At 37.0% G+C, this 12,002-nt stretch overlaps 1 protein-coding gene across 8 annotated transcripts in view; it reads right to left on the bottom strand.

Annotated features, from left to right (window-relative positions):
* The window catches only part of LOC105470390 (cilia and flagella associated protein 44), a 150,139-nt gene that overhangs the window by 118,577 nt on the left and 19,560 nt on the right, over window positions 1–12,002 (bottom strand). For all 8 annotated transcript variants that reach the window (XR_011620348.1, XM_011722332.2, XM_071092407.1 and 5 more), the window contains 3 exons: window positions 11,820–11,973; window positions 5,736–5,898; window positions 2,293–2,395 (listed from right to left, as the gene is read on the bottom strand). Coding sequence is in view for 7 of the 8 variants with exons in the window: in XM_011722332.2 (XP_011720634.1) it covers window positions 2,293–2,395; window positions 5,736–5,898; window positions 11,820–11,973 (420 nt within the window). In the remaining variant the exon portion in view is untranslated. The remainder of the gene's footprint in view (window positions 1–2,292; window positions 2,396–5,735; window positions 5,899–11,819; window positions 11,974–12,002) is intronic.

The following is a 12,002-nucleotide window of genomic DNA, read 5'->3' as shown; positions in this document are numbered from 1 at the left end:
CTGAGACTTTGCTGAGGTTGTTTCTCAGTTCAAGAAGTTTTTGGGATGAGATGATGGGGTTTTCTAAACATAAAGTCATGTCATCTGCAAACAGTGACAACTTGACTTCCTCTCTTCCTATTTGAATACGCTTTATTTCTTTCTCTTGCCTGACTGCCCTGGCCAGAACTTACAATTCTATGTTGAATAGGAGTGGTGAGAGAGGGCATCCTTGTCTTGTACCAGTTTTCAAAGAAAGTGCTTCCAGCTTTTGCTCATTCAATATGATATTTGCTGTGGGTTTGTAATAAATAGCACTTATTATTTTAAGATATGTTCCATCAATACCTAGTTTATTGAGAGTTTTTAACATGAAGGGATGTTAAATTTTGTTGAAGGCCTTTTCTGCATCTACTGAGATAATCATGTGGTTTTTTACTTTGGTTCTGTTTATGTGATGGATTATGTTTATTGATTTGTGTAAGTTGAAGCAGCTTTGCATACCAGGGATGAAGGCAATGTGATCATTTTTTGAAGTGCTGCTGAATTCAGTTTGCCAGTATTTTATTGAAGATTTTTGCATTGATGTTCATCAGGGATATTGGCCTGAGGTTTTCTTTTTTTTTGTTGTGTCTCTTCCTGGTTTTGGTATCAAGATGATGCTGACTTTGTAAAATGAGTTAGGAAAGAGTCCCTCCTTTTCAAATGTCTGGAATAGTTTCAGAAAGAATGGTAGCAGCTCCTCTTTGTATTTCTAGTAGAATTCAGCTGTGAATCCATCTGGTCCTGGGCTTTTTTTGGTTGGTAGGCTATTAATTACTGCCTCAATTTCAGAGTGTGTTATTGGTCTATTCAGGGATTCAACTTCTTTCTGGTTTAGTCTTGGTAGGGTGTATGCTTTCAGGAATTTATCTATTTCTTCTAGATTTTCTAGTTTATTTGCATAGAGGTGTCTATAGTATTCTCTGATGGTATTCTGTATTTCTGTGGGGTCAGTGGTGATATCCACTTTATTTTTTTTTATTGTGTCTACTTGATTCTTCTCTCCCTTCTTCCTTACTAGTCTTGCTAGTGGTTTACCTATGTTGTTATTTTTTTCAAAAAACCAGCTCCTGGATTCATTCATTTTTTTGGAGGGTTTTTCTGTCCCTATTTCCTTTTGTTCTTCTCTGATCTTAGTTATTTATTATCTTCTTCTAGCTTTTGGATTAGTTTGCTCTTGCCTCTCTAGCTCTTTTAATTGTGATGTTAGGGTGTCAATTTGAGATCTTTCTGGTTTTTTGATGTGGGCATTTAGTGCTATAAATTTCCCTCTTAACACTGCTTTAGCTGTGTCCTAGAGATTCTGGTACATCATCTCTTTGCTCTCATTGGTTTCGAAGAACTTCTTGATTTCTGCCTTAATTTCATTATTTACACAGGAGTCATTCAGGAGCAGGTTGTTCAATTTCTATGAAATTGTGTGGTTTTTAGTGAGTTTCTTAATCCTGAGTTCTAATTTGATTGCACTGTGATCTGAGAGACTGTTTGCTATGATTTCAATTCTTATGTATTTGCTGAGGAGTGTTTTACTTCCAATTATGTGGTTGATTTTAGAATAAGTGTCATGTAGCACTGAGAAGAATGTATATTCTGTAGATTTGGAGTAGAGAGCTCTGTAGACGTCTACTAGGTCCACTTGATCCAGAGCTGAGTTCAAGTCCTGAATATCCTTGTTAATTTTCTGTCTTGTTGCTCTAATACTGACAGTGGGGTGTTAAATTCTCCCACTATTATTGTGTGGGAGTCTAAGTCTCTTTGTAGGTCTCTAGGAACTTGTTTTATGAATCTGGGTGCTCCTGTATTGGGTGCATATATATTCACAATAGTTAGCTCTTCTTGAATTGTTCCTGTTACCATTATGTAATGCCCTTCTTTGCCTTTTCTGATTTGTGTTAGTTTAAAATCTGTTTTGTCAGAGACTAAGATTGCAACCCCTGCTTTTTTTTTTCCTTCCCATTTACTTGGCAAAATTTCCTCCATTTCTTTGTTTTGAGCCTGTGTGTGTCTTTGAAGGTAAGATGGGTCTCCTGAATTACAGCACACCAATGGATCTTGACTCTGTATCCAGTTTGCCAGTCTGTGTCTTTTAATTGGGGCATTTAGCCCATTTACATTTAAGGTTAGTATTGTTGTGTGTGAATTTGAATAAATCTCTTTTCTATCTTCCACTGGTTCTGTTTCTCTGGAGAACCTTGACTTATAAAATAACCTTCTTCTTCAGAATGTTATTATCCTTGTACATGAAATATTTAAATGTGCTTCTGGACTCACCTCGAAGGATTCTGTATGGTCTCAGAGAAGGATATTCATAAATGATAATATCTGGAAAACTCCCTTTTTCAGCTACTGTGAAGTAAGTTTTATGTGGATGAACCTAAAAAAGATAAAATTTCACCAAAATATTAAAAGAAAGATTTTTGTATAAATAGGCTGATATATGCAGTATTTAGCATCCACTATTTTATAATTTGTTATTAGGCTTTACTCTAATAGAAAACTCAAAAATGGGCATCAAATAAATATCTGATGATGGATACAACTGAAACTGAAAACTAGAATACACATTTTAAGTTTTACTTTAAGACAGTCATTTCTAACTCTGCAATTTTTTTTAATTGCCATTGGAAGAGCTAGAACAATGGTTCTCAATCTTTAATGTGCATCAGAATCCATTGAAGGGCTTATTAAAACACAGATTGCAAGCCCTAATCCCCAGAGTTTCTGACTTAATAGGTCAGGCTGGGACTCAAGAATTTGCATTTACATGTCTAACAAGGTAATTTCTAACTAGGTGATTTACATTCTAACAAGGTGATTTACATTTCTAACAAGATGATGTTGATGCAGCTAGTTTGGAGACCTTGCTTTGAGAACAACTAAGTGAGATGAATTGTCTACCCTACATATAAATCAACCTAAATTTTGTATAGAAAAGCTCATGGATTGTATGGGATTCTTGTTTCCAGACCAGGTTACATCACAATTTTTTAAATTTCACTGTGGAAAAAACTTACAAACGAATGAAACTTACTAGAAGTGAGATGTAATATTTCCAAGCCAGACACAGAGGAAATTACAGTAATTGTGCCCTGGATAAACTATTTGTGTCAGTATTTTCAAAGATAACCATATAAGTTGGATAAAATAGTATGTTCATTTCTGTTATTTTTGTCTATTGGTAAGCCAAATGTATAGGAAGGGTAAATCACCAGTCAAAAAATGAAAATAAAAATAAGCTGTTATAAGGATAAGCTATTTAAAACACATATGATGCTTATAAAATTCTGTTTTCAGATATTATTTCACATCTCCTGATTACATATAAGACAAAGAGCCTGGTTCTCAGATATAGATTGCTAATCATGGTACCCAAGATAACATTGTTTCCTTTAAATTTTACACCAACCTTGTGAGCTTGGATACCACTATTATCTCCATCTTATTGATGAGTAAACTGAGACACAGAGTTTAAGTAACTTGCCTGCAGTCACACAGTCTACAATGTGTTAAGTGTAAGAGATAGGATTCAAGCCAAATGTTAGAATCAAGAAACAAATGGGACTAAGAAATAGCAGATCTCAAGGAGGTAGGGGAAATGGAGTAAGACCATATCTATCTAGATTCCCATTTGTAAAGAAATGTGGTGTAGAACATGTGATCAAAGAAATTGGGATGAAGATTCAGGCAAATCCTTTATCCTTCTAGGTCTTGTATACAGTAAGTTAAAAAGTTTCTGCCTCTCATATTGGAAATTGCTGTGGGGTTGGGTTTGGTAGTTTTATTTATTTATTTATTTATTTATTTATTTATTTATTGAGACACAGTCTCACTCTGTCATCCAGGCTGGAGTGCAGTGGCACGATCTCTGCTATCTGCAATCTCAGCCTCCCAGGCTTAAGCAATTCTCATGCCTCAGCCTCCCAAGTAGCTGGGATTATAGGTGTGTGCCACCACACCTGGCTAATTTTTGTATTTTTAGTAGATATGGGGTTTCACCATGTTGGCCAGGCTTGTCTTGAACTCCTGGCCTCAAGTGATCCACCCACCTCTGCCTCCCAAAGTGCTGTGATTACAGGCAGGAGCCCCTGCACCAAGCCCGCAGTTTTATTTTTGGCGAAGAACTGGAATTAGTAAATCATTTACTTTACACTCAACACAGAGATTCACCCTAGATTTTCCAGGTAGGGTGCCCAAACACTTTTCTCTAGCCTTGCTAAAGTATTTCTCAACCATAACTGGATAACTGTTTCAGAAAAGATGAGGTAACATGGACAGTGGAGGCAAGGCCTCTGTCACTACCCAGGCTTCAACAGCTCCAGCACACACAGAGAAAAGGCCTTGTGGACATAAAATTGCTCAACATCCAAGTGGATGAGGATTAGGATTCGCTTTTTTTTTTTTTTTTTTTTTTTTTTTTGAGACAGAGTCTTGCCCTGTCACCCAGGCTGAAGTGCAATGGCACAATCTCAGCTCACTGCAACCTCCACCTCCCAGGTTCAAGTGGTTCTCCTACCTCAGTCTCCTGAGTAGCTGGGATTACAGGCCTGAACCACCGTGCCTGGTTAATTTCTTGTATCTTTAGTAGAGACAGGGTTTCAACACATTGGCCGGGCTGGTCTTGATCTCCTGACCTCGTGATCTGCCCGCCTCCTCCTCCCAAAGCGCTGGGATTACAGGCGTGAGCCACTGTGCTTGGCCAGGATTAGCATTCTTGACCACACTATACCTCTGACTACTGTCCTCAAACCAAATTATTTTATAACAAAATATTAAAATGGAAATTTTAAAGCTATTACTGGCCACAGAGTAATAGATAAATAAGTGATAATTAGATGTTTCTTGGTCCCCTGCAGATGGTGTGGACCTCAGGGTCCTGAAACCTCATAGGCCCCAATTGACTTCCCTCCACAAAATCCACGACCCTCATGTTGGGCCCATGGCTATCTGCACACAGCTATTGCCACATTATCATGCACTTGTGTGTCTAGTTTTTGTTTCTCTTTTTACAAATATAGGTCTTGTCTCTTTAGATGGATTTTAAACTCTGAATTCATAGAGGTCATGAGTTCTTCTTCATTTAAATTCCCTACTATATGTTCTGTGTAGTGTTGGGTGCACAGTATTACATAATAAATTATTGCTGAACTTATTAATTAGTCTTATAACAAACTCTCCGAGGACATGGACTTTTATCATGTATACATACTATATATAGATAGATGATCAAGAAAGAAACAACCATGATAGTATCTTTCACTCCATACATCTCAATATATCCTGTTTTCATAGTCAGTCTATGTCTATGTCCTGTCTATGTCTCACATTTTCCTCACCTTCTCCATTCCCATGGCCATGTGCCTGCTTCAGTCTTCAGATTAAGATTCTTTAAAATCTCCTTGCTCACCTCCACTTCTAATCTAAATATGAAAAACCTGCACGACTATGGGGAAGTCACCTAACCTCTATAAGCCCATTTCCTTATCTGCAAAAAGAAATAATAATATTATAATAGTGCACAGAGGTAATGATAGTGAATGAGTGTCTGTAATAACTGAATTGAAAATGCCTTGGAATAAAGACAGTTGTGCCTCTCATGTGATCCCACAATACTGTGTGTGCATGGTGATGGCATCTAACAACCATGTTGGCTGGTCCACAGAACAAGCAAAAAGATAGGGTTTTGGGTTTTTTTTTCTAATTTATTGAAGGCATACCCCAATGACGCCAATTCCTTCACCACTGCTACTTCGCAGGTAGATCTGTTCCTTGGTTTTCAAATTCAGAAAGATCAGTTGGTTCCCAGCTATGTATATTGCGATACTGTTGTCCAGAAGTTGTAGGTTAGCTCGCTTTCTACAGTCATAACCAAAAGAATGTCTGAGGAAAAGTTGCTAAGGAAAAGAAGTGAAAAACAATACCATCCTAGGGACTGGAAAAGTGATGAAATAAATACATTTTTAAATCTATACTCTTAGATGAAGATATGAGGTTGAAGTAGTTGAATTTTACCCTGAAACTCATGATTTTTCTATGTATTACTAACATTTTTTTTTAATTACGTGAGAAACAAAAAGCAGGAAAAAAATAAACAAATAAATAAATAAATCAGGTGACTACCCCATACTCTGATTTAGTTACTATTTTAATTTTCCTGGGGAAATCCTGACAGTCCATTAATTGTTTTTGCAAAAATAAATAAGGTTAAACTTACTTGGGTACCACAGACAGCAAAACTGTCACCTACATAATTATATTTTCCTCTCTCCCACTAAAACTAAATCATACTGTATAACATGGGAGAAAGTCTATATCTTGATCACCTTTGTATTCACAATGCCTGTTAAGTTTGTTGACTAACCATAGTAAAAATATTATACAGGCTTTTACCTTGATGTTGAAAGACAAGATGCTTAAAATACTAACATGTTTGTAAAATTTTAACATACCATTTGATAACATGATTATAATAAATTCACATAAATATAACTAAAATTTAATTCAAATCAACAAATTAAGAAAATTAATATATAGCAAATAAATATATATGTAATTAATAGACTAATATTTCTTTTCTGAACTTATTAGTATATGTATTGGTGTGTAGGTAAGTAGTGTGTGTGTGTATGTATATGTGTGTATGTGTGTGTGTGTATGCTATAGAGTAAAATTGTACTAATTCAAAATAGAGTGGTACCTAACTCAACTAAAGAGTTTCTGCACTGCAAAATAAATCATCAACAGATTAAACAGATAACCTACAGAATGGGAGAAAATATTCCCAAACTATGCATCTGACAAAGGGCTTATATTCAAAATCTATAAGAAACTTAAAGTAATCAACAAGAAAATAACCCCACCAAAAAGCAGGCAGAGGACTTCAATAGACATTTTTCAAAAGAAGACACGCAAGTGGCCAACAAACATGAAAAACGCTCAACATCACTAATCATCAGTGAGATGCAAATCAAAACCACAATGAGATGCCATCTCACACCAGTCAGAATGGCTATCATTAAAAAGTAAAAAAATAAGAGATGTCGGTGAGGCTGTAGACAAAAGCAAATGCTTATATACTATTAATGAGAATGTAAATCAGTTCAGCCACTGTGGAAAGCAGTCTGGAGATTTCTCAAAGAACTAAAAATAGAACTACCATTCAACCTAGTAATCCCATTTCTGGGGATATACCCAGAGGAAAATCATTGTACCAAAAAGACACATGCACTCATATGTTTATCACAGCACTATTTATAACAGCAAAGACATGGAATCAACCCATCAGTGGTGCACTGGATAAAGAAAATGTGGCATATACACCATGAAATACTATACAGCCATGAAAAGAATGAAGTCATGTCCTTTGCATCAGCATGGATGCAGCTGGAGGCCATTATCCTAAGCAAATTCATGCAGAAACAGAAAACCAAATATTGCATGTTCTCACTTATAAGTGGGAGCTAAATCTTGGGTACACATAGACATAAAGACAGGAACAACAGACACTAGGAATTCCAAAGGGAGGGAGGGAGAGAGGGAAGGGGCAAGGCTGAAAAACTTCCTATTGGGTACTATGTTCACTACGTGGGTGATGAGATCAACAGAAGCCCTAACCTCAATATCACACAATATATCCTTGAAACAAACCTGCATGTGTACCCTCTAAATCTAAAATAAAAATTTTTTTTTAAAAAGAGGTATATAATCTCAGTTATATAAAACATCTTTTAAATGTATATTATTATGTTTGTCAAAATTAATATGCCCAAAATATAAATATAATAACCAAGTTAAATGAGATCAATCTATGAAAAAAACTAGAGTTGACAAAAGAAGCATGTCCTATAGTGTAGCTTAAGCAGATAGATTCTTTGTTCACAAGAATTTGTTGCTGAACATCAGAGTTGAAGGATCATTGGAGGAATTTGTATTTCTTGAGCCCTTGTTTAAAAAGAAATTCTGATTTTAGAGGATTCCACTTATTCATAAGTAAATAACAATTTTCAGAGAAAGAAATTATGTTAAAGTTTTAAGAAGAAAATGTAGAATGTAAAAAGAGAGATTTACATTAATGCAATTTAAATTGTGAAATATAAACAAATTATAACCAACCACAAGCAGCCTATCTCATTACCAAATAGTTAAATTGAAAGAGAGAGATAAAGCATTTCAGGGTACTGGATCTGTTCAAGAAAAAGAAATTTTATAAATTTAATAAAGACATAAATGTCTAAAATTAAATCTTGTATAGAAATGTGAATGAATATGTGATCCAAATATGTAAATGAAGCTATTCAAGCCTCATGGAGGGAAGTTTTGCCCACCATCTTTTTAACTTCCTTCAAACCACTGCTCTCACCTCCCCTTCTTCCCTTCCTTTCTCTCTTCCCTGGTGGCAATATAAAACCTCAGAAGGCTAAAAGCATGTTAGTAGCTATGAGAATAGAAATTGGTTACTATCTCTTCACTATCTTAGATGAAAATTAGCAATTGGAGAAATTATCATTTATCTAATATTATTATATTTAATTTTAGCAGGAAAACTCCCTTTTACATGCTGCTGCCCTGACAAAAGGCTCTTTCAAACCCAGAATGGGTCAGATTGTAACTTCTAAAATTCCCCCCCTCTAAATTACAACTTACTGAGGGCAATGACTGCTTCTCTCCATCTCTATTTCCCAGAATGCCTAGCACACTGTCTTCAGTCTATTAGCAATTCAAGAAATGTTTGTTGAATTATTCAATTCATTAATTTGTGCATAACTAGAATCTGATCCTTTCCTTTTTTTTTCTTTTTTTTTTTTTGAGGTAGGGTCTCACTTTGTCACCCAGGCTGGAGTGCAGTGGCATGAACATGGCTCCCTGCAGCCTCAACTTCCCAGGCTCAAGAGATTCTCCCACCTCAGCCCCCCAAGTAGCTGGGACTACAGGTGTGCACCACTACACCTGGTTAATTTTTGTATTTTTTGTAGAGACAGAGTTTTGCCATGTTGCTCAGGCTGGTCTCGAACTCCTGAGCTCAAGTGATCTGGCTGCCTCCTGAGCTCAAGTGATCTGCCTGCCAAGCCTCCCAGGGTGCTAGGATTACAGGTCTGAGCCGCTGCGCCTGGCCTGATCCTTTCCTTTTAATCCCAGGGGACAGCAACAGACCCTTAGTGGAGTTCTGAAAATCTTAAAATGTGTTTTGATGTACCTTCAGCTCCCTTTGTTTTATCTCACCTTCTCTTCTGACTTGCCTCTTCTTAAATTCCTGTCAAAGACTCAGAGCTTTCAACGTTTGTTCATGGCCATCTAGGAATTTCACTTTAAAATTGTTTAAACACTGTTAAGTTCTGTATAATCTCTTTTAAAATTATACCATGGTTTAAGTGATACTTTATAAACGGCACATTTCTTGCTATTAAAAGAAAACTTTAGCCAAATTAAATTTAACAGAGTTTAATTGAGCAAAGAACAATTCAAGAATTGGACAGCCTTCTGAGTCAGAGTAGGCCCAGAGACTCCAGTACAGCCACGTGCAGGAAGATTTATGGACTGAAAAAAGAAAGTGATGTACAGAAAACAAAAGTGAGGTACAGAAATAGCCGAATTGGTTACAGCTTGGCATCTGCCTTATTTTAACACAATTTGAACAGTTGGCCACCTTTGACCAAAACTCGGTAACTGGCTCAAGAGTAGGCTAGAGTCTAACTCCCTTTAGGTTATAGTTCACCAGGTACAAAGAAACCTGTAGGCTGAACTCAAAGTATATAAGGAGGCAGCTTTAGGCTAAACTTGATTTAACATTGCTAAAATTTAGAAGACACAAATTTAAAAACTGATGTAGAGGGCCAGGCGCGGTGGCTCACGCCTGTAATCCCAGCACTTTGGGAGGCCAAGGCGGGCAGATCACAAGGTCAGGAGTTCGAGACCAGCCTGGCCAATATGATGAAACCCAATCTCTACTAAAAATACAAAAATTAGCCAGGTGTGGTGGTGCACGCCTGTAGTCCCAGCAACTCAGAAGGCTGAGGCAGGAGAATTGCATGAACCCAGGAGGCGGAGGTTGCAGTGAGCAGAGATCTTGCCATTGCACTCCAGCCTGGGCGACAGAGCGAGACTCCATCTCAAAAAAACAAACAAACAAAACAAAACAGGCAAAAACTAAAGTAGAATCAATATAATATATTAATAATCTTTAAAGGGTTAATTAAAAGAGTACTTAGGGAATACATGATGGCTGACTTGTTCTTCCTAGAATTCCTCACAAGATACAGAGATTATATATGTTCATCTCCAGAGAGGAGAACTAAATCTAATGGGGGCCATCCCAGCGAGGCAGAATCTTATTCAAGGCCCAAAAAGCTCTCTAGTGAGCCATGTAAAAGTGGGGTAAGCTACTTTGTGATTTTCCTGGTGTTGAAAATGTTTAAGAAAAGGCTATAGTTTATACAGCCACCCATCCAGCATGAATAGAGAGAATTCATATATTGGAATAAAAGTTGAGGTTCTTCTGACTCTGCTGTTTAGAATCTAGGCATGTTTGTCTAATACAGACCCTGCCATCCTGGAGCAGTGAGAAGGCAGGGCACTGCCAAACCATCTCGGAGTTTTTTCAGAGTACATATGCCCAAGCCCCTCTCCACATAGAACTAGCACAGTAGGTCCAGGAAGGCATCTGAGCATTGGGTACTTTAGGAAAACCTTCCAGGGGACTCTAATATACCACCCCACCCCATTCAGGGAAGGAAGGCTAAAAGAAAGCAAACAGCATAACTTTTGACAGAAACTTGTCCAAAGATAAGGAGAAAAAAAAAAGCCATGAAGAGAGAAAATTCCAGGTTACAAGATGATTCAGCGTGAATTAGTTTAGTTACACCAGGGATTTAATAACATGTTCTATTTTTATGTTTTATTTAAAAAGCAAAACTGAGTCAGTGAGTACACCACTCTGTCTCTGTAAATATTCCTTATGTAAGAGGCCAGTTGGTGGTTTAGGCCATGTGGTGATAACTACTAACTATCCAAAAGGCAAGCATAGTAAATTGCCAGCTAAGGACCTCAATGGAAACTGTCTTCTAACTACCTGCATTGCAAACCTAACATCATAATGTGATGACAAACACTAAATCCCCTTGTCAATCATCCCCGCTTCTACATATCTTCAAAGACTCTTATTTTCCAGACCAATTAAAACTTGCTATTTTGTGCCCTATTTCCTAAGAATTGTCTTCTCTGATAGCTCATCTGATATAATGTGAAAGTACTAATACCTTACAACGGACAGATGCATAAGTGTTTCAAAAAGGGAAATTGATTAATTAACTTGATAGGCATTGGCAAAAGTAAATGGGAATAAGAAGCCTTCTGGTTTCCTTCACTCAGGTCTCATGAACTGCAGCCTTTCCACTTGTGCAAAGGACAGCCAGAAAAACATCATTTCTCTTTATGGTTATTTGGCATCAAACAAAAGCTTAGTTTAAATTAAGATCATGCATTTCTATCAAATCTCTAAGAACTCAAGTTTCTTAGAATTACCTAAGATGGGTTGGCACACTTTTTTTTGTAAAGGGCAGGTAGTAAATAGTTTCGGCCTTGTAAGCCAGATGGTCTCTGTCACAACTACTTATCTCCGTCTTTGTTGTGTGATGGCAGCCATAATAAACAAAATGCAAGCAAATGGATGTGGCTGTGTTGCAATAAAACTTGATTTACTAAAACAGGTGGGAGGGTACATTTGGGCTCCCCGGGCTATAGTTTGCTGACCTCTGACCTAAGAAATGAAAATACCAAAATTATACATATTTAGCCAGGGTGGATACACGAGTGTGAGAAGATCCAGTGGTATGTCTGAATCCAGAGTCACAAAAGGCATCGAGGCAAGCTCCATATAATCATAGAAGAAGCTCTCTGATATTTTCTTCTTAACTTCCTCCTCTGCCTCTTCCACAGCTGGGGCAGGGGTTTGCTGAGATACTAAAAAAATAAAATAATTTAAGAAGAAT

The sequence above is a fragment of the Macaca nemestrina genome, chromosome 2, assembly GCF_043159975.1.
Source record: "Macaca nemestrina isolate mMacNem1 chromosome 2, mMacNem.hap1, whole genome shotgun sequence".
NCBI lineage: Eukaryota > Metazoa > Chordata > Mammalia > Primates > Cercopithecidae > Macaca > Macaca nemestrina.
Note: the sequence above shows the minus strand (reverse complement) of the source record. Positions and strands in the feature narration are given on the sequence as shown.